Source organism: Pezoporus wallicus, unplaced genomic scaffold, assembly GCF_028554395.1.
Source record: "Pezoporus wallicus isolate ANWC-B61680 ecotype Strahan unplaced genomic scaffold, APGP_CSIRO_Pwel_v1 contig_6644, whole genome shotgun sequence".
NCBI lineage: Eukaryota > Metazoa > Chordata > Aves > Psittaciformes > Psittacidae > Pezoporus > Pezoporus wallicus.
Genome location: NW_026637098.1, coordinates 143,383 through 165,793, shown reverse-complemented (window position 1 = coordinate 165,793; position 22,411 = coordinate 143,383). Strand labels below are relative to the sequence as shown.

General features: G+C 55.1%; 1 protein-coding gene across 3 annotated transcripts in view; it reads left to right on the top strand.

Annotated features, from left to right (window-relative positions):
- The window catches only part of RNF24 (ring finger protein 24), a 28,239-nt gene extending 7,764 nt beyond the window's left edge, over positions 1-20,475 (top strand). Inside the window, exons 1-6 of one of the 3 annotated variants that reach the window (XM_057403215.1) lie at positions 7,099-7,312; positions 8,990-9,139; positions 16,067-16,109; positions 16,928-16,969; positions 18,863-18,942; positions 20,021-20,475. In XM_057403215.1, coding sequence (XP_057259198.1) covers positions 8,997-9,139; positions 16,067-16,109; positions 16,928-16,969; positions 18,863-18,942; positions 20,021-20,159 — 447 coding nt within the window. In that variant the 5' untranslated portion in view covers positions 7,099-7,312; positions 8,990-8,996 and the 3' untranslated portion in view covers positions 20,160-20,475. Of the gene's footprint in view, positions 1-7,098; positions 7,313-8,193; positions 8,279-8,989; positions 9,140-16,066; positions 16,110-16,927; positions 16,970-18,862; positions 18,943-20,020 lie in introns of those variants that run through there. The other 2 variants (XM_057403216.1, XM_057403214.1) reach the window with 2 other exon arrangements.
- The last annotated feature ends 1,936 nt before the right edge of the window (positions 20,476-22,411 follow it).

Genomic DNA, 22,411 nt, shown 5'->3' with positions numbered 1-22,411 from the left:
TCAGCTTATGCCCCCAAAAATCCATAGCCTAGCAACCTTATGGAGTGTAAATGAGAGCATTATGCCTCCCTGCATCCCAATTTGTGCTCGCCTCCTCTCCTTGCCTTTACAGGGTGGCAGCTGGGATTCCCAGCGCCGGCAGCAGGATTTTGTAGGGATTATTGATCCCTGGGTGTTGCACTGGTTTTCTTCTTCCCCATTAAAGGAGCTTAGGGATCAGAGGGAGAAGGGTTGCAGGAGGTCAGTTATTCCATCTGCCTCTCAGTATACAAGAGAGGACAAGGCCAGTTGCTCATGGGCTCCGCAGAAAGCCAGTTGCTTTTGTTCAGCCTGGAGATGCCTGGATCAAAGTGGGATTTCCCTTTCAGATGTGATGCTTTGGGAGCTCCCATCACTTCCCCCCCCCCCAGTTCTCTGTGTCATCACACAGGAATTTATGCATTCCCTGGATGGTTTAACACCAGCCTCTCTGGTCTGGCCCTTCAGCAGCACAGACGGAGTGTTCCTCATGGAGGTTCCAGTTCACTTTCCCCAAGGAACCTGTTTCCTGCAAACAAGGAAATGAAACTGCAAATGATGGTGGAAGATTATTCCCACTAAACTAGGCAATAGGGCAGTGTGTGGTGGGGAGCTGCCATCCATGCGGTGCTGCCTGACTCCAGCCCTGGCTTTTGCTGCTTTGTTTTCAGTTAATATCATGGAATCATGGAATCAACCGGGTTGGAAAAGCCCTTTCAGATCACCCAGTCCTGCCAAGGCCACCACTGCCCCATGGCACTGAGGCCTTGTCTCCACGCTGTGTGAACCCTTGCAGGGACGGTGACTGCAGCCCTGCCCTGGGCAGCCTGTTCCAATGCCTGAGCACCCTCTGGGGCAGGAATTGTTCCTCAGCTCCATCTAAACCTGCCCTGGGGCAGCTTGAGGCCGGTTCCTCTTGTCCCATCCCTTGTTCCTTGGGAGCAGAGCCCAGCCCCTCCTGGCTCCATCCTCCTGTCAGGCACTTGTAGGCAGCCATCAGGTCCCCCCTGAGCCTTCTCTTCTCCACACTGAACCCCCCAGGTCCCTCAGCCCTTCCCCATCACACTTGTGCTCCAGGCCCTGCACCAGCTCCAGTGCCCTTCTCTGGCCCCACTGCAGCACCTCAATGTCTCTCTTGTAGTGATGGGCCCAGAACTGAACACAGGATTCAAGGTGCAGCCTCACCAGTGCCCATCACAAGGGGCACAGTCCCTGCCCTGGCCCTCCTGCCACACTGGTGCTGGTCCAGGCCCGGATGCTGGTGGCTTCTTGGCTGCTTGGGCACAAATTCATTTACTAACATGCATGTTAGTAAATATTCCAGCACCTGAACTTTGTGGTCTGGGGATGCTTCTCCAGGGATAGAGGCAGGGATGGATGATGTGGTCCCATCACCCTGACCCCATGCAGGGTACCAGGGGGCTGCTGCCTTCTGCTTCCACCGCTGTGCGCATGATACGGGCCGGAGGCAGGAGAAGGGAGCAGCAGCACATCCTTTCCCACCACATGTTGGGGAGGAAGAGTGAGCTCAGCAAGTCGTGACGTTGGAGCTGCTGCCAGGAAAAGGGGGGGGGGGAAGCCCTTAAATATCCCTAGGGTCAAAGGGAAAAAATTCCTCAAGTGTTATTTCATCCCCAAGAAGTGAATAGAGCCCTGCTTGGGCAGCCTGTGTGTGTGTTTCACAGGGAGGAGCTGCCAGCTCCCCTTCAAACCTCCTGAGCAGTGATTTGCATTTCTCCTTCCCGGGATCCACCAGGACCCAGGCAGGGCTCTCCTCCAAACTCCATCCCCCCCTGCTGCAGACGGGACTAAAGGCCCTATTGATCTGCGCTTTGGGGTTGGTTTTCCCTGTTTGTTTTTGCCTTCATTCCTGGAACTTGCAAAATCAGCCCTGAGCAAACCTGTGGTGGGTGAAAGCCCTTGACTTTACACTGAGCCATGGGAGCTGAGCTGTTTTCTGCATAAACTTTCCCATTTAAAGGTGCTTTTGTGCATTAAGGCCATGGGATCATTGAAATTATCATTTGGGATCATTTAAACTCTCCACAATCCAAACCCCGCACTGACACTGGCACCGGTACCAGTTGTGCTGCCGCGTATTCAGCATAAAGGCTTTGCTGTCCCATTGTCCCAGTGTTCCCCAGCCCGAAGGCAGTGGAGAGGGTTAAGGATCCGTGCTGGGTGTCAGCCAGGGAACTCAGCCAGGAAATTTCCGGATTCCAGGACTAAAAAAGCATCGGATTCACTCTCGAGGAGAAGGGATCAAAGGTTTGGAGCGGTTCGTGCTTGGAGGTCACTTTGGAGTCTTTGGTTGTCCGGGCACACAACGGGCATCCAGCACCACCCCCAAGGAATCTGGAGAGGGGCTTTGGACCAGGGCCTGTAGGGCCAGGCCAAGGGGAATGGCTTGAACCTGCCAGAGGGGAGACTGAGATGAGCTCTTAGGCAGAAGCTCTTCCCTGGGAGGGTGCTGAGGCGCTGGCACAGGCTGCCCAGAGAAGCTGTGGCTGCCCCATCCCTGGCAGTGTTCAAGGCCAGGTTGGACACAGGGGCTTGGAGCAAGCTGCTCTAGTGGAAGGGGTCCCTGCCCTTGGCAGGGGTTGGTGCTGGGTGAGCTTTAAGCTCCCTTCCAACACATCTCAATCCTGTTGTCCCAGTTTGGGATGGCAAAGGATGGCTTCCAGCCGGAACCACACTTAGATCTCCCTTTGTTCCATCCCATGTGAAGGCAACATGGCCGTGTGGCATCTCAGCATCTCTCTGGTGACACTGATGCTGTTCAGGGGCTACCCTGCAGCTGCTTGTGATTTTCCCACTGCTCTGGACCAGCTCCAGAGGTGGAGCTGAAGGAAATTCCTTCCAGCTGCTCCAGGTGGGGCTGTGTTTTCCTTTTGGGGTTCACAAGGGGGAGGGGGGGGGTTTGCCCTGGCGTTAGGCACCTCTTGTCACTGCTCTTTGCGGCAAATATCCTGCATTATCCCATTAGTCCGAGCCACGCATTAACCTTTATGCTGTGGGTCTGTTGCATGGAAGAATGCTCTGCTGCCCACTACAACTCGGGGTGTTTCAGCTGCTCACACTTTAACTTTCAACCCAGTTAATAACCGTTTGGCTTAAACCCGTGTTAAACCCGCTGGGGACTTGCGTAACGCCCTTGAAACTGGAGATGCCGCTCGCACCCGCCTCAAACCTTTCCCATCGATCCAGTGTTTTATCCGGGAGGGTTAACATTGCATTTTATTTCCCTTGAGATTCCTGCTTTCCACGAGCCTGCCCGTGTCGGGGTGGGTTGGGTTTTTAAAGCTCGGTGTTACCTGGAGATGGGATGGATTCGCTCGCTTGGGATGCTGTGGGAGATCGCCAGCTCCATCCAGTTTCCCCAGTTAAAGGTTCGCAGGATCAGACTTGAGTTGAAGGGACCTTAAAGCTCATCCAGTTCCAACCCCGTTGCCGTGAGCAGAGACACCTTCCGCTAGACCAGCTTTAAAAACCACACAGCAAAGCAGCTGGAAAGAGTCAGTTTGTGGCTTTTAGCCCATCACTGATGCTCGTGGCATCACCTGCAGCGGTCCAGCAGCATCCCCTCCTCCCTGCCTCAGTTTCTCTACCTGTGAGCAACGAACTGCTTCCTCTGTCAGTGCCTTTGAGAGCTCCTCAGGAAAGCTCTGGGGCAGAGGTTGGTCTTGTTGATTAAGTGCTTGCTATGATTACAGCAGGGATTAGTTTGACCCGGTGGTTTGTTTAGGTTTGCCTTAACCACCCAGCTCGCAATCAGAGCGCTGTGAAGCCGGTGAGCTAATGCTGACCTGTAGCACTTCACCTCCTGACTTCCCAGTGTGCCATTAGCCATAACCTGGCTTTTCATTAGGGCTCGTTGTTGTGGAGTCATCGAAGGATTGGGGATGTGCTCAGCCCCACTCGGGTTATTCACTGGAAGGTGTAAAGAATGAGCTGGGGTCATTCTGCTTTGTGGCATTCCCATTCCTGGCTCTTTCCCTGTGCCTGTGTACAGCCCCATTCCCTTTTGATTTTGGAAGCTGTTGTATTGTTAAATAAACACCCACCAGTTCCCTTCATGTAGAATGGGGAAAGCAGGCATTCTCTCCTTTGCTTTAGGTGAAGGGGGTTTTGTTTGATGTATATATGTACATAGTGTATATATGCACTATCGTACACTGGTATATTGCAATGTCAGAAGGACAAGAAGGAGGGACACAAGAGGGACGTGGAGCTGCTGGAGCGAGGCCGGAGGAGGCCATGGAGATGCTGCGAGGGCTGGAGCAGCTCTGCTCTGGAGCCAGGCTGAGAGAGCTGGGCTGGGGCAGCCTGGACAAGAGAAGGCTCCTGAAGGGGAGACCTGAGAGCAGCTCCAGTGCCTAAAGGGGCTGCAGGAAAGCTGGAGAGGGGCTTGGGACAAGGGATGTAGGGACAGGCCAAGGGGAATGGCTTGAACCTGCCCGAGGGGAGACTGAGATGAGCTCTTAGGCAGAAGCTCTTCCCTGGGAGGGTGCTGAGGCGCTGGCCCAGGGTGCCCAGAGAAGCTGTGGCTGCCCCATCCCTGGCAGTGTTCAAGGCCAGGTTGGACACAGGGGCTTGGAGCAAGCTGGAACTGGATGAGCTTTCAGGTCCCTTCCACCACAAACCAGGCTGGGGTTCTATGAATACACATATCATAAAGAAATACGCATGTATGTAGACGTATGTACTTTATCTGCACCAGAGCAGCTCTTCTCCAGCCACCCCTTGCGGCTCTCCCAGCACTTCCCTGGTTCAGGGCTGTTTTCTCCCCACTCATTCCCCAGCTTCATCTTTCTTCAGCAAACTCATTCCTTCTGCTTGAGTGCTGCTGGTGGCCGGAGCAGTGGTGCTGCCTTCCCAGCCCTCCATGTTCAGGGCTCCTCTCCCCTTGATTTCATGCTCTGTGAGGACACACAGACCCGATGGACCAATGTGCAGGCAGAGACGAGGGCAGAAACAGGGCACGATGCAGGCACCTGCCCACGTTCCTCACTGCTTCATTTGTGCCGTCGTGGCAGGTTCCTTTTATAGAGGAGCAAGTCAGCATCTTCCTGGAATGTGAGGCCAGGCTGAGAGAGCTGGGACTGTTGAGCCTGGGGAAGAGAAGGCTCAGGGAGACCTTGTCACCGTGTTCCAGTAGTTAAAGTGGGGCTGCAAAGAAGACAGAGAGTCCCTTTGGACAAGGAGCCCCATGGGAAAGACGAGGGGTGATGGGCACAAGTTGCTGCTGGGGAGATTCCAAGTGGACACAGGAGGGAAGATGTTTCACCATGAGAACAAGCATTGGAATCATCTCCCCAGGGAAGTGGTGGCTCCCCAGCGTTGGACACTGTTAAGACTGGGCTGGACAGGGTGCTGGGACATCCAGTGCAGGTGATGCTTTGCCTGGAAAGGTTGGACCAGATGGTGCTTGAGGTCTCTTCCAACCTGGGATTCATGTGAATGCTCCATCCCTGGCAGTGTTCAAGACCAGGTTGGACAAGGCCTTGGGTGACATGATTTAGTGTGAGGTGTCCCTGCCCACGGCAGGGGGGTTGGAACTGGATGATCTTAAGGCCCTTTCCAACCCTAACTATTCTATGATTCCCCCCTCACACTGCAGAGAGGGTCCCGTCCACTGGGGAAATCCTTCCTTGGGTGAGTGTTTCTGTGGTACCAACCCCCTTTTCTACAGGCAGCTCATCCCAGTCTCCATCCCGGGGCTGTGGTGGGTGCCCCAGGAGGACCATCTGCAATGCCGTGGCCGTGCAGAGAGCAACAGGGAGGCTTTTGTTCTGCACCAGAAACTTTTCATCCTTCTTTATGGCTCCTTTTTTATTTCTCTTGGCTGTGCTCTCACGAATCTGAAGCAGATTAAAATACAGATCCTCCTCCTCCCCCACTTCCAGAAAGGCCAAAAAAAGCCCAACCCCAAAGCTTGGCTGCTTCAACTCATCCCATTTCACTGGAGTCTGCTCAAGTTAACAGTTTCCTGCATCCTGGGCAGCACAACTGGAGTTTTTCCCCTCTCACATCCATGGGGTTTGCCATAACCCTCCTCGGCAGCATGAGGAAGGGAGGACATGGACCAGGGTTGCTCTGATATGGGGCAGGTTACTGCACACAAGGCTTGGATGAATCTGGACCGGCACCGTGGGGGACCAAAGGGGGCAGAGTGCTGCGGTATGGCTGGCAGGTAGGGATGCATGGCTGCATTGGGGGTGTCCTTTGGGGGCAGAATATTAGGTACCACTGGGAGAAGAAAGGAGGATGGGGTGTGTGGGATGGAGCTTTGTTTCTCTGGATCAGTTGTTTGGTGGCGGTGGGATGGTTTGTAGCTGGGGTCGTGGGGACTGGTGGAAAAGCTGCATGGATCAGTTGGACATGACCATAAGGGGTTTCTCTTGGCTTCATGAGATGCTAAATGCAGCCTGGATCTTCCTTATCCATCGTCTGCTTTTGTGCTTGGTCTTCTGTGGTATCTCCCGATGCAAGAGCTGGATTGAACCCCCTGCCTTTGGTAGGAAGAGCATCTCCGGTTGCAGGAGTTATAATGGAAAGGAAATCAATAGTCCAGTGCTGGTTGGTTGTGTTGCCTCTTCTCCAAGAATGTTTTCTCCTTCCTTGCACCTGAAGCTTTCCCACATGGAGCATCTCTGACCTTCTCTTGGAGTGGTTGAGGAGCTGGAGCCACCCAAACCTTGGCCAACACCAGTGACCATCAGCCCCAGTGCAGGCAGGGACAGGCAGAGCCTCATCCTCCAGCCAAAACATCCTCCATGGATGAGTGTGACAGAGGGGAGAGCCCCTGAACCGTGTCAAATCCCTTTGACCCAGCAGGGCATGGAAACCAAACCCAAGCCTATGAGCTGTGCATTAACCCTGCCAAGAGCTGGGAACAAAGGTTTCGGGGCTGGTTTGGGCTTTTCCTCCTTGATTTGCAAAGCAAACCAGGCTGGGCTGAGCAGAGCAAGCATTGGTGGAGGAGTGTGAGCTGCAGGGTGGTTGCTGGGCTATAAAACCCCATCCTACCAGTGCTGGCAGGGGGCTGTGCCGCGTCTCCGAGCTCCTGTAGCGTATCCCCGTTGAGCCGGGAGCGTCTGAACATGCGTGTTGGTCTCTGGAGGCTTTAATCAAATCCAGGCTTTCCCAGAAATCGCCTCCGAACTTCCAGCGAGCCGAGGAATCCGAAAGCAGCCGGAGCGAGGAGGCTCCGGGCTGGGAATTCCGGGCTGGAATGGTGGAGATGCTGCCTTCGGCGAGGGGCGCGAGGAGGGTGCGGGCAAGGGGCTGAAAGGTGAGTGTGTCCCATCAGCAGGGATGTGAGTGATGCAGAGGGGATGGGAGAGGAGAGGAAGGAGCAGAAGGTTCAGCAGAAACAGGATCTGAAGGGGGAAAGGAGATGCAGGAGCGAGGAGGCTGCTTGGAGCACTGGGGTGCTTGCAGGATGCGTTGGGTTTTGGTGTTGCTCCCCGGTATGGTTTGGGTTTAGAATCATCATGGAATGGGTTGGGTTGGAAGGGAGCTTAAAGCTCAATCCAGTTCCACAGCAGGGACCCCTTCCACTAGAGCAGCTTGCTCCAAGCCCCTGTGTCCAACCTGGCCTTGAACACTGCCAGGGATGGGGCAGCCACAGCTTCTCTGGGCACCCTGTGCCAGCGCCTCAGCACCCTCCTGGTAAAGACTGAAGCAGTGAGGTGCCACCTCCTCACCCCGTGTACAAGTGGGAGAGGTGCAATTACTGCTCCCTGGAAAACCCCCTGCTCCAGGGGAGGGTTTTGTTATCCCTCAGTAATTGTATTTAGGAAACAGGGCTCAGGCTTCAGGTACTTTCCCTGCTGGTTGGGGAACTTCGGTGCGTGCCCCGTCCAGCCCTGTGCTGTGGGCAGGAAGGAGAACACGAGCCATAGCTCTTGAACTGCCTCTTCCAAGCTGGGGGTGAACTCTCTGCCTGGCCAGGGACGGTTGTGATCGTTCAGGGGTGAATGCTTCAAAGAAGGATCGCAAAAGGAAGGAGTCATGAAGGGAAGGGGGAAAGATGTGCTTGGCTTTGAGTGTTAACGTGGGGAGACAGAGACACCGGGTTGGTTCCTGCCTTACCCCTGAAGAGCACCCTGTCAGGGTGATGGTAACGTACTCACATCCTGCGCAGTGCATCCTAAAAGCCATGAGAGAGGGGATCCATTGCAATCCTTATTCCAGGCAGCTGCTCCTGGTTTAGTTTGGTCTCTCCAAGGGGAGGGAGGGTTTGGTGCGAGCCGTGGTGCGTGGACAGCTCAAATCATTGCATCTCCTTTGGGGCTTTGCTGAGGGGAAGCAGCTTTGGGGTTGGGCTGAGGAATAGAGCTGGAACCTGCAAAAATTCCCTGGAAAAACCCAAACCAAGTCTCTTTTATGGCTTCTGTAATTCCTTGGCAGCGCTGCGGAGGGGATGGGAATGTCGTCCTCGTTCTCTCTGTGTGGAGCGTGTTGAACCCGCGCCGGTTCGTGTCCATGCTCCATGCTTTGGGAGGGGGGATTTCTATGGAAGGAGGAATCAGTTTGGAAAGCACAGGAGGGGAAAGGAAGGAAAACCTGCTTTGCTACGAGGTTTTTCTGGCTGCTTCCAGTGTTTCGGTCTAAGTAATGAGGGGCTTGGGGGACACTGGCTGCAACTGGCTGCAGATCCCTGCCGTCCGTCTGTTGTGGTGTTTAACTTGAACGATGATGTGTGTAGGGACGAGGGGAAAATAGCTGGAGGAGAAACTCCCAGCGGGAGGAGAAGAATCCCAGCCCTGGCTGATGCAGCCCTGCTTTGTTTTCAGTGGTGTGAGCCCGGAGCTCAGTTTTGGGCACCCCAGGGGGGACGAGCAAGGAGGCAGCGCTGCTCAATGCCTTCTCCTTCCCCCATGCTCCTTTTAGGGGGACCATTGGTGTCCAAAGGGCATCCCCATGCTGCTAAAGGAGCCTCCTGTCCATGTGTTTTCTCCCGCAGCCTACCCATGAGCTCAGACTTCCAGCATTACAGTTTCAGGATGCCGAACATCGGGTTCCAGAACCTGCCTCTCAACATATACATCGTGGTTTTCGGCACGGCCATCTTCGTCTTCATCCTCAGTTTGCTCTTCTGTTGCTACTTGATCAGGTAAGGGAGCGTTCCCCAGCTGCATTCAGGAGCTGCCCTGGTTCAGAATGAGCCTGTTGCTCGTCCCTCCATGCCCAAAAGAAGATGGCATCGCCTTGGCTTTCCGTAACGTGCCTTGTGCCAACCTGATGCGATCCCTGAAGTGGTTTAACTTGGCCTCATCACCAGTGGGTTTGCTCAGCCGTGTAGTGGGAGAGCAAATGTTTATCCCTAACAGAGCCTGCGTGCACAGTGTGTACACAGTGAGTACTGAAACCCACTTCCCCAGTGCGTCTCAGAGCTCCCAGTCACACAGGCAATTCCCTTCTCCACTTTAAAACCAGGATGTATTTGTCTGTAGGGTCCTAAAGGCATGAATATTGAGGGGCTGGAGCGGGGCCAGAGAAGGGCACTGGAGCTGGTGCAGGGCCTGGAGCACAAGTGTGATGGGGAAGGGCTGAGGGACCTGGGGGGGTCAGTGTGGAGAAGAGAAGGCTCAGGGGGACCTGATGGCTCCCTACAAGTGCCTGACAGGAGGATGGAGCCAGGAGGGGCTGGGCTCTGCTCCCAAGGAACAAGGGATGGGACAAGAGGAACCGGCCTCAAGCTGCCCCAGGGCAGGTTTAGATGGAGCTGAGGAACAATTCCTGCCCCAGAGGGTGCTCAGGCATTGGAACAGGCTGCCCAGGGCAGGGCTGCAGTCACCGTCCCCGCAAGTGTTCACACAGCGTGGAGACGAGGCCTCAGTGCCATGGGGCAGTGGCGCCCTTGGCAGTGCTGGGCAATGGTTGGATTGGGTGAGTTTAAAGGTCTTTCCCAACCCAGTTGATTCCATGACTCTCTGCAAACACAGTCGGCCGCTCAGAAAGGCTGGAAAAGGATGTTTTGTGGTTCCATTTCTGCTTAATGTTTCAACAGGTTGTCCTCTTTAATGAGTAACTCGTGTCCTGTGTGCGTAAGGAATGTTTAATGCCCGTCAGGTTGGTTATGGGACACAAATTGCTCGTTCAACAGCACAGTTTAGAGATTAATGATGCAGGGTTGAGGCGTTAATCTGCGCAACGGGGAGCAGGAGGCGGGGGGGTAAAGGTTGATCCCGTTTGGGGCTTGTGTTAATTGGTTTATGGGCCACTGGGGAGGGAATTGGGCCACTGCTTGAGAGGAGAAAGTCTTCCTGCTGCAGGGGAGTGGGGAAAAGCACAGTGCCTGGGAATTGTGGCAGCAATAGCCCTCTTGTAGAAGAGCTTTTCCATCCTCTTTCCACCCCTTTTGGCTTTTCAGATGGCCTCAGCTCCCTGCTAGCCACGCAGCCATCCCATCCCCTCCCTCTGTCCCCATAACACAGGCGCCTGGTCCCTTGTCCATCACAGAGGAAGAAGGTTTTCACTAAGGTTTTTTATCCAGAGGCTTTTGTCCTGCATTTGTAGAGCAGGGAAGCAGGATTTCAGTGTCTCCCTCTGAATATTTGATCGTTTCCATCTATTTTTCAGCTCTGTATGAAGCAAAACCTCATAAAGCTTGCAGGTGAGCCCAAAGCCAGGGTTACCCAGCAGTTATTTGTGCTGCCTGGGCATCAATCCTCCCTTTTGCCTGCAGTTAGGAGTAAGAGAATGGTGTTTGAAGGTGGACACATCTGTCCACCCCAGCAGATAAGGCAGAAGCAGATCAAGGGGTCACCCCAACCAGCTTGATATCTCCGTGCTCGATGTTAGCACAATCCGTGCTGGGATACTGCATCCACATCCAGTGTTCCCATTTTAACTGGGACACCAATGGGAGGGGGATGCATAAGGAGCAGACAAGCGGTGTTCAGAAGGTTCAGGGGTGTGTTTTGCCCAGATGAAGCTTGAATCTACACAGCTCACTTGGCAAATGGAGAGGTGGTTTGGGCTTTGAGAGCGTTCTCCTGGGCACCAGGCCTGGCTGGGTGTGTTCTGCCCCTAAGAAGAAGCAACAAGCGGTCATGTCTGTGGGATCAGGCCAGAAAACCTCACCTGAGTGCTGTGACCTCAATATTGAGACCTCACCTGGAGCATTGTGTGCAGTTCTGGGGTCCTCAACATAAAAAGGACATGGAACTGTTGGAACAAGTCCAGAGGAGGCCACGAGGATGATCAGGGACTGGAGCACCTCCTGTATGAAGACAGGCTGAGGAAGTTGGGGCTGTTCAGCCTGGAGAAGAGAAGCTGCGTGGAGACCTCAGAGCAGCTTCCAGTATCTGAAGGGGGCCGATAGGGATGCTGGGGAGGGACTCTTCATTAGGGACTGCAGTGATAGGACAAGGGGTAACGGGTTCAAACTGAAACAGGGGAAGTTTAGATTGGATATAAGGAGGAAATTCTTTCCTGTGAGGGTGCTGAGGCACTGGAATGGGTTGCCCAGGGAGGCTGTGAATGCTCCATCCCTGGCAGTGTTCAAGGCCAGGTTGGACAGAGCCTTGGGTGAGATGGTTTATTGTGAGGTGTCCCTGCCCATGGCAGGGGGGTGGAACTGGATGTTCTTAAGGTCCTTTCCAACCCAAACTGTTCTATGATTCTATGATTCTATGAACCTTTACATTTAGCAGTGGGAGGCTTGTTGTAAGAGAGAGGGTGAGTAACCGGTGGAGCAAGCCAGCAAGGGAAGTGGCAAGTGCTCTGTCTCCTCATGTCTTTAAATGAAGACAGAGGGGCCTTGCTGGATGAGACGCTTTGGCTCCTGTTACTGAGGAGCTATTTAACGCGCTGTGATAGATGGGAGGTTGGATTAGATCATCTCACGAGCCCTTTATAGCACTGAACTCGAGAGAGACTTCATGAATTGCTCTGCAAACCGCTGCCCCCTGCTCTGCTATTGGCAAAACAGAGCCAAAGCAGCAGCCTCCAGCCCTTGTTTTGAAGGGGGTTTGCTGTGCCATGGGATTACCTGTGCTGGTGGCTCCACCTTGACAGTGCCCAAGGCCAGGTTGGATGGGTCTTGGTCCCATTGGAGCAACCTGCTCCAGCGGAAGGTGGCCCTGCCCATTGCAGGGGGTTGGAACTGGAGGAGGTTTAAGGTCCCTTCCAACCCAAACCATTCCGTGATGCTATGATCTGTTTGGCAAACAACAAGTGTGGGGCTCATGGCGCCATCCCCTGGGCCCTGGTTCTCATCGCCTGTGTGGGATCAGAGCATCCCATGCTTCCTCCTCGCATCCCCAGCTGGAGTGTGCAAGAACCAGCATCTGGTGTATTTACCTCTTTATCACAGAGCTGATGGCATTAAGTAAAGGGTGTAGCAGGGGAGGAGAGCACTTTGCTTCACAGCCACGTCCATAGAGAGTGCACTGCCCACTCGGATGGGAGGAAAGGTGATGGTTTTAATCCGGTTGGATCAAAATGGAATCCAGTAGGAATTGCAGCCAAAAGCAAAGCAAAGATCATCACTGTCTGTGCAGTCCAGGTGGATCTTGAGCTCTTCTGCTGCTGGAAACCGCTCTGGTACAAAGCACAGGTCCTGTCCTCGTGCTCCCATCTCTGCCTGGAAAAGTTAACGGGAAAAAGGGGAGAAAGAGGAGCGGAAGTGCTGCAGGTGGCTGTTTGTGTCTGATCTCTGCTGGGGACACAGGGGCTGTCCAGCCTGGAGGAGAGAAGGCTGCGTGGAGACCTCAGAGCAGCTTCCAGTGTCTGAAGGGGTCTGCAAGGATGCTGGGGAGGGACTCTTCATTAGGGACTGTAGTGACAGGACAAGGGGTAACGGGTTCAAACTGAAACAGGGGAAGTTCAGGTTGGAGATAAGGCAGAAGCTCTTCCCTGTGAGGGTGCTGAGGTGCTGGCACAGGGTGCCCAGAGAAGCTGTGGCTGCCCCATCCCTGGCAGTGTTCAAGGCCAGGTTGGACACAGGGGCTTGGAGCAAGCTGCTCTAGTGGAAGGGGTCCCTGCCCGTGGCAGGGGTTGGAGCTGGAGGAGCTTTAAGCTCCCTTCCAACACGAACCAGGCTGGGATTCGATGAAACAAGCAGATCCTGGAGGGAAACCTGCCAAAGGGTTTCCTCCAGTTTATTCCTGTAGTTGTTCGCTTGATTTGGAGTCACTCAGGTAAGTGAGGTGCTCCCTTTCCTGTGGGAAGCATGGAAAGCTTGGGAAGAGAGCACAGACCCCACGGAAGGCCGTTACTGCATTCGTGGATGGGTGATGGTGCTCGTACACACGCAGTCTCCAGCCCTGCGCTGGTTTCTAAGCCGCTGTGTGGTCCCTTATCTAAACCTGCATCTGCCAGACATTCCTCTGGAGTCACAGCTCCTGACAGGAGATGGATGGAGCCCCGTGTCCAGCAGGGAATAACGCCTGCCAGCATCCCGGGTCTCATTACAACAGCTGTGTAAGGTCCAACTGGGATCCGACTGCCCCCGGATCCTGACTTGGGAAGGGGAGCACGGAAGGGCAGACGGAGCTCACACACTTCAGGACCAGATGTGCTCGTGCCCTTCCCCATAACCTTCAGGGAGGGGGTGATTTTGGCACATTCTCCCTGTGTACCTTGATCCCGTGGCATCCGAGCTGCGTGGATCCGCGTCCAGATGCCACCACCACGTCTTGGCCTTGTTCTACACAACACATTCCCTCTGCTGGCTTTGCCTGTGGTGCTCAGTGCTCCATAGGGCAGATTCCTTTTCCCATGCCGGCAGAGTTTCCCCCCTCCTATGCAGCCTCCAGCCCTGCAGCCTGCTTTGCCCCATCTGTCTTTCATAACCAGTTTCCCAGCCGCCGGCATCCCTGCGGATCGGGCTGGTTTCAGCCTGTTCGCTCCATTGTGCCTGCATCTTCTGCTCCCGTTGCTGCTCGGGGGCACTGGTGGAGGGATCCTGACCCCACTTTCATCCCCGGCTCTGCAGGCAGGTTCCCTGCCAGGCGGCAGCACTGGAGGAGCAGGGATGGCTCCCTGTGGAATGGGAGGCTCAGCAGCTGATTTATTGCATCTCTCTCGCAGTCGTTCCTCAACTTTGAAGGTCCAGGACCATTTATGGGGGTGTTTTTGAGCACAAAAGGGATGTATTTTACATCCTGTTTTTTATGTAGCACCCACTGCAGCCTTGTGGGAGCTGGAAGCCTCGGAGAGCTCCGGGTGAAACGGGCAGGGGTTGAGCCAGCCCTGGAATAGCTTTTTGGGAAGTGAAACTACAGGCAAGGGAGTTTCCCAGCTGAAATCCCACTGGAGATGGGGACGATGCTGCTCTGGTTGTCCAAGCGCTGCAGACACTCGGGGACATCTGACGGAAAGCCCTTTGTGAGACTGCAGAGCACTTCACTAAATGGCACGTCTTGAAATGAGGAGCAGTGTTAGGTGGGGGGTTTAAAGGTACTGATTTGAGGAGGATCAGCTTCTCCAGCCAGAGCGATCCGCTGGGATGTGGGAACTGGGCTGCTGTTGGGAGGGATGTTTTATTGATCGTGGGATGACATGGGTTGGGTGGGAAGGGAGCTTAAAGCTCCTCCAGCTCCAACCCCTGCCACAGGCAGGGACCCCTTCCACTAGAGCAGCTTGCTCCAAGCCCCTGTGTCCAACCTGGCCTTGAACACTGCCAGGGATGGGGCAGCCACAGCTTCTCTGGGCACCCTGTGCCAGCGCCTCAGCACCCTCCCAGGGAAGATCTTCTGCCTAAGAGCTCATCTCAGTCTCCCCTCTGGCAGGTTCAAGCCATTCCCCTTGGCCTGTCCCTACATCCCTTGTCCCAAGCCCCTCTCCAGCTTTTCTGCAGCCCCTTCAGGCACTGGAGCTGCTCTCAGGTCTCCCCTTCAGGAGCCTTCTCTTGTCCAGGCTGCCCCAGCCCAGCTCTCTCAGCCTGGCTCCAGAGCAGAGCTGCTCCAGCCCTCGCAGCATCTCCATGGCCTCCTCTGGCCTCGCTCCAGCAGCTCCACGTCCCTCTTGTGCTGCTGGATCAGGGCTGCAGGGGGGGTCTCCCCAGAGCGCAGCAGAGGGGCAGGATCCCCTCCCTGAGCTGCTGCTCACGCTCTGGGGGTGCACCCAGCACACAGGGGGGGGGTTCTGGGCTCAAGTGCTCACTGAAGCTGGGTCATGGGGAGCTTCTCCTCACCCAACACCCCAAGTGCTGCTCCTCAGGGCTGCTCCATCCGGGCTCCATTCAGGCTGTGTTTGTGCTGGGATTGAGCTGAAAGCTGTGCAGGGATGTGATGTGTTCCTGCTGTTTTGCTCAGTCTCCCCATCCTTTAACACAGCACCCCCCTCCTGCTCTCCTGGTTAGGAAAAAGCCCCCAAGGTGAAGGCTTGTTTCCTTGTGGGTTTGGCATCTCCTTATCTCTGGCTATTGAATTACCCCTGGGATAGGAAGTGAGAGATGGAAGATGTCCTGGTGCTTCCCTTCCAAAGCTTTCTGTGCCGGTGTTGGGGTGAGCACCATCCTTTGCTTGCTCAGCCACACAGATGACTCTTGTTGAATGCTTCTTCCTCGGTCTGGGGGGGGGGGCAGAAGCAGCTCAAGGGATCTTATAATGGAAGATAAAGCTGGGTTTGAGGAACCCAGCGTTGCCCAAGCATTGTGATGGGGGCTTCAGTGGGAAACCTCTGTGCAGGAAGGCCTCCTTCCCCCTTGGGTCTGAGGAAGAAGGTACCACATCCAGTGTAGGACCTGCTGGCAGCAGCGGTAGTTCAGTAGCAGGGATCTGTAGTAGGGATTTATGGCAGCTCCTGGTTTATTCAACAGCTCTTGCTGGTCTTACTGGTGGTAACTTGATGGTGCCTGCGTGGAAGACGAGGGAGGTCAGAGAGGAGCAGAGGAGGAGGTTGTGTGCTTCTGGATGGAGACGCTGCTCTCCCAGCTGCCTGGATGCGTGGTTTCCCATGGCCATTCTCAGCTCTGAAATGAAGAAAGAAGGGCATTAAATCAGGGAAGGAGGGAAATGAAACGCTGGAGGGGGTGCAGAAACCCTGTTTCCTTGCCCAGTCTTCATGCTTCTCCTTGTTCTGATTGCAGGCTCAGACATCAAGCACACAAAGAGCTCTACGCCTACAAACAGGTGAGGTGATGCAAGTTAAGTTCTCTTCTCCTCAGTGCCAAATCCATGCTGAAGCAGTCACTCCATCAGCTTTCCTTCTGCTGTTCTTCTCCTTGGGAGGCCTTTGGCCACCAAAGGGAAGTCGCAATGTCCACGTAAACCTCTGTCCCCACTGATTTAGTGGGGACATCTCCCATTGTGAGCAATAACACCACTGCTTCCTCATGGCCAAACCATGTTGGGTCCAGATCTGCTCCTGGGGTTGGACCCGGCTGCTCTGATCCAGCCACGGGGCTCTCATAGGGATGTCTCAGTGGGAACATCACCTGGCTTTCCACACACACCGGTGCTAAAGGAACACGACCAAGAGGCTCGATGTCAGGATCCTGCTTCAATGCCCCATCGTCTCCAGGGCTTGTGGAATCTTTCTGCCTCCAATCTGCTGTTCAAGCAGGAAACTGGATGGAGTTGGGCTGGATATGATATATGATATGATGAGATAGGATAGGATAACACATGATCATCCTAGATTTATAGCCCTCCCCAGGCATTTAGCCTGGATGGAGTGAAGCTGGAGCAGCCGATGTCCATGCAGGAGCTTGTGGCAGAGTGAGGAAGCACAAGAGGTTTAAATATGGGGGGGGGGTTTGGTCCTTGGGGTGATGGTTACAGCTCTGCCAGCTCTGCCTTCTTCCTGGCCCCCAGTGCTCCATGGCTGTGCTGAGTGTACTGGGGGGGTTCCAGTTAAACTGGGACAATCACCTGGGACCCCTGGGGAGGGTTTTCCTATGCATACTCCTGGCAGAAGCTGCGTCCTGATGGAGTGCTCTGTGTTGCAGGTTATACTCAAGGAGAAGGTGAAGGAGCTGAACCTGCATGAGGTGAGTAGTGGCAAAGAGGCCTTCACCCTCCTCTTCCTCACACTGGGGCTGGAGGACAGGCGCAGGTAGGATGCAGCCAGTTCCCAGCACCCTCCTCCACCCGGGTGCTTTCAGTTTTCACTGCATCCTTATGGCTTTAACCTGGCAGAGGGGAGATTGGGATGAGAGCAACAAGAGCCTGCCCCGTGATTCCTCCTCACCCTCTGCTCCCCACAGCCGAGGAGCTGATTCCCAAGGGCAGGAGTTGCAGACAGGGACAGAACGGTCCTGGCTTGAGGCTCCTGTTTCTGATGCGCTCCCCTTAACGTGACTTGCAGTGGGGTTTCTGCCAGCACTGGGGCTTGAAAGCACTTCCCGGGGCGAGAAGCTGACTGCAGGAGGGATTTGGGAATGTGCCTGGGAACGGCTGGGTTAAGCCTCCATCCTCTTCCATCCCCTCCATCCGCAGCCCAGATGCTTTCAGAGCGGACGATGGGTCCATGGGGCAGGGGGCAGAGCAGCTCGAGCTCTTCCCTGGCATTTGGGAAAGGCTGGAAGAAGCGGTTTAGCTCCAGCTCCATGGAAAATATCCCTTTTTGGGCATTGGGATTTGGGATGTGCCATGCTGGGAAGCAGAACAGGGGGGGATTGAGCAACACCAGGGGCTGCTGCCAGCGCTCACAAGGAGCTGTGCGGAGGGGAAAGTGCTGCTGAGCTCCTCATCCCTGTGGATCTGGCTTTGGTTTTCCCCCTTTTCCCATCATCCGCCTCTCCCAGGGCTTCCTGGAGCTCCAGATGTGTGTGTTCCCTGGGGATTATCCCAGCCAATGGTGCTCTGGAACGTATGGACAGGCGCCATGGCTCCTGTGGTGTTGGTGCCCGCCTGCTTCATCCCGAGGGATTTTGGCAGCGGAGCTGGCCATTGTTTGGGGATGAGGGAGACTCCCAAGCCAGGGGGGCTGGGACAAACAGCTGGGAATATCCCAAATCCCCAGGAATAGCCAAAATACATCAGGAAAATGCAGTGTAGGGGAACATTTCGGCTGGGATGACAGCCATTGACTTCTCCAGCGCTGGGATAGAGATGCACCCTTTGCCTTCTCATCCCCGTTATCCCTATGGATGCAGCTCCATCCCGGGCACCAGGCAGCAGTGTGGCTTTTGTCCTCGTGCACCCAAAAGCCTCCTGGCACATCCCAGCCGTGTGCCTGTTGCTCCAGGGAGGCTCCAGAGTCCTTTCCATTGGGAAAGGCAGACCCAAGCCTCAGCCTGGGATCCCAGAGGTTGTGCAGTGAAGCCTGGGAAGGCTTTAGGGGGGTCTGGGTCAGGCTGGAGGGTTTGGAGCTCCAAAGGAGTGGAAATTCCCCGTGGCAAAGGGGGGATTTTCCCTCCCTGCCGCCAGCACTGGCATCAGAACCCAAATTCCCCTTTTTTCCCCCAGGCAAAGGCAGAGATGAGGTGAGCACCGGGGCAGGAGGGGGGAAGTGGCCAAGGGGGAACTTCCAGTGCCTAAAGGGGCTGCAGGAAAGCTGGAGAGGGGCTTGGGACAAGGGATGTAGGGACAGGCCAAGGGGAATGGCTTTAACCTGCCCGAGGGGAGACTGAGATGAGCTCTTAGGCAGAAGCTCTTCCCTGGGAGGGTGCTGAGGCGCTGGCACAGGGTGCCCAGAGAAGCTGTGGCTGCCCCATCCCTGGCAGTGTTCAAGGCCAGGTTGGACACAGGGGCTTGGAGCAAGCTGCTCTAGTGGAAGGGGTCCCTGCCCGTGGCAGGGATTGGGGCTGGAGGAGCTTTAAGGTCCCTTCCAACCCAAACCAGGCTGGGTTTAGGTCAGTTTGGGGGTGTCCCTGGGGTTTCCATGTGCACAAAACCACTTCCCATGCCCTGACCGCTCCTCTCTGCTTCCCCCCTCTCAGATCTGTGCCGTGTGCCTGGAGGAGTTCAAGCCCAAGGACGAGCTGGGGATCTGTCCCTGCAAACATGCCTTCCACAGGAAGTGAGTGTGGGCAGCAGGGCTGCCCTGCATCCTGCCCGGGAGCACTGCAAAGGCCCTTGGGTCGGGGCTCCTGGTGCTGCTGCTCCTCAGGCCGGGTTTAGCCCAGCCTAATCCCAATCCCAGGGGGAAAGAATGGGAATTGGAATGAATTTGAGCATTTGAATTTGAGCATTTGGAGCAGCGATGGTCAAGTTGTGAGCTGGCAAAACCACTTATAGATAGATATATACATGTATCTATATATACACACACATTATATTAATTATGTATTATATTCCAAAACATGGAACTAGATGATCTGAAGGTCCTTTTGACCCCAAACCATTCGAAGATTCTAGGTATGTCCATCCTTATGTGTGTATATTCATATTTACATGTATAATTCAGTATCTATGGATAAAATGCCCATTTATAGGCATTGCAGCTCGCTGGGAAACAAGGCCCCAAAGCTGCTTGTGTCTGAGGAGTGTTTGGACATCCCCCTTGGATGAGGGCTTGGACTTGGGCCGAGCTGGGAGTTGGTCTTGGTGGTCCTCATGAGGCTTTGATTCTATGAAATATGTATATATACATATGTAAATAAATGTGTATATACATCTATATCTATATATACTTAACATATGTTTATATATACATACATAAATTCATGTATGTTATATAAATATATATAGAAGTTTCATATATATATGAATTTCATGTAAATCTGTTCAGCCTGGACAAGAGAAGGCTCCTGTTAGAGCAGCTCCAGTGCCTAAAGGGGCTGCAGGAAAGCTGGAGAGGGGCTTGGGACAAGGGGATGTAGGGACAGGCCAAGGGGAATGGCTTGAACCTGCCCGAGGGGAGACTGAGATGAGCTCTTAGGCAGAAATGGGGTGGAACGGGATGAGCTTTAAGCTCCCTTCCGACCCACACCGCGCTCAGTCTATGAATACTCCTTGTATCTACACACACACAAAGGCCCGATAATGGCACTAAAAGGGGGTGTCAGGGCCCAGCACTGCTGTGTTGGGGTCCCAGCTGTGGGTTTCCCATCTCTAGCACCCCATAACCCCCTTTCCCCTGTGTTTCCCCCCCACAGGTGCCTCATCAAGTGGCTGGAGGTGCGCAAGGTCTGCCCGCTCTGCAACATGCCAGTGCTGCAGCTGGCGCAGCTGCACAAGCAGCAGGACCCCGGCCCCCCCCAGGGCCCCCTGCCCGGGGCAGAGAACATTGTATAGCTCCAGCATCCCATGGACCGCCCCATGGCCATGCCCCCCAGCCCGGGCACACTGGGACAGCCGGAGCACCGAGGGACAGGCAGGGACACGGGGGACCCGGAGCACTTTAGTGCGGGGCAGGTACCTGCTGGGTGATGCCCCATCGCTGCCTCCATGGAGCTGTGCTGGGATGGAGCCTCTCGAGCCTGAGCTTGATTCCTCATTCCCGGGGTGAGGAGGGGATCTGGGGTCCTTGTTGGGTGCCTGCACTTCAGCCTTCTTCCAGCACATCCCTTCTCCTGCACGATATCCATTGGGAAGTGATACGGAGCAGCATCGAGCCTCCTGTGGCAACGGGATGTCCCCCTCCGACAGAGAGGCCTGGCTAATGCCAACCTCCTACACGCCATGGGATTGGAGATCAGCTCCCAGCTGTCATCCGATGGGAATTCCAGGGGTTCCGGCTGGTTCACTTCCCAGCCCTGCACCCATCCATGGCACCCAGACACACTTGGGGACCTCAGAGCATCTCAGCCGCTCTCCTCTGCACAGGGTTACCTTTGCCGTTGCGATTCCGATGTAGATGGGATCTCGGCATTTCAGGCACCCTGATCCCGGGATTCGGAGCCACCTCGGCACCCTCTGCCCCTCCAAAAGGGCTTATCCGGGCTGGAGGAGCCGGTGTCACCCATGGAAGATGCCATCAGCCCCTCCTCGGCACAATGGGCTACCTCACCCTGCGATGGGCACTGTCCTGCTCTGATCCATGGAACCATGGGAAGGGCAGCAAATCCCATCCTTGGGATTCATCCATCCCGTTCCACTGGGTCTGGGTGAGCGACACGGGATGTGGGAGTGGTTTCCTTGCCAAAACCCCCCAAATCCAACCCAATTTGGGGGTGGCGACCACCTCACGGGCTGTATTTGGGCACGGCAGCTCCCACCTCCACAGCTCTTCTTCTTGGAGGGGAGGGGGGCATCTCAGTATTCCCAGGCACGGGGCTGGGATTAAATCCCCTGGGATTCCCCCCGCCTGTTTATGGAGCGTTGGAGCCTCATAGACGTGTTTGTACACTATGGATTCTGCAGCAGAATATTTCTGTCTCTGGTTTTGTTGGTGGGGTTTTTTTTGTAAGCTCTATTTTTGTATATTTAAGGCTATTTTCAACTCCCAACTGAGGCGATTTTTGCTATTCCCGCTCTTGGGAAGGGAAGGAAGGGGGAAAAAAAAAACCCTGGAAAAGGCCAATGGTTTGCATGGGAGTTGACTTGGAATGTAAATAAAAAGCAGGTTTTGGAAGCGGGGGTGTGTTTGCAGGGGGAGCTGCCCATGGGATACCCATGGACATCCCTCCGTGCTCAGCCCTATGGCACCAATGGATGTGCCACCCCACTTGGGACTTCCTGCAGGGAAAGGGCCTCAAAACTGGGCTGGTTTGGGGAAGGGGAGGGGGGTTCCCCTTTGTCTGTTTCCCAGCTGGATGAGGGAATTCCCAATGGTTCCTGGCCCCACGTGCACTGGAATTCCCTGGCCCAGGGGGGTTTTGGAGGTTGTCCCACTCAGGAAGAGGTTCCTTCTCTGACCAACCTGACACAGCCTGGCTGTGGCCAGTGAGGGCTGGCTAATGCCAACCTCCCACCAGTCAGGGGATTGGAGATAGGCTCCCAGGCTCCATCCTATGGGAATGCCAGCGATCCCAGCTCCAAATCCCATCTCAACTCCCCCTGCTCTTCATCAGCTGGAAAATGAGTGGAAAAAAACCCTTTTCCTCCTCTTCAAACCCCATCTGGGTGCTCAGCTGTGGCCACCAGCACAAGGCTGATGTGGAGGCACTGGAGCTCCCATTGTCTGTCCCGTTTCCTCTCCCTGCCCAGCGCAGGGGGCTGCTGCCCTCTAGTGCTGCCTGGGGCAGCTCCACATGGAGGAGTCCTGTGGCACCTTCTCCATAAGGAAGCCCAGCGGGACCGACCTGCTCCACTCTGAGGCTGCTTCTGGAAGCTCCACACAGTCGAGGCCATGAGGAGCTCGTAGGGGAAGCTTCTGGCTGCTGGGACAAAGCAGCAGAGGGAGGGTCTGACCCAGCCATGGCCGGATGGAGCACCAACATCATGGAATCAGGAACAGGTTTGGGTTAGAAGTGGCCGTAAAGCTCATCCAGTTCCAAGCCCCTGCCATGGGCAGGGGCACCTTCCACTAGGGCAGGTTGCTCCAAGCCCCATCCAACCTGGGTAAGAGCAGCTCCAGTGCCTAAAGGGGCTGCAGGAAAGCTGGA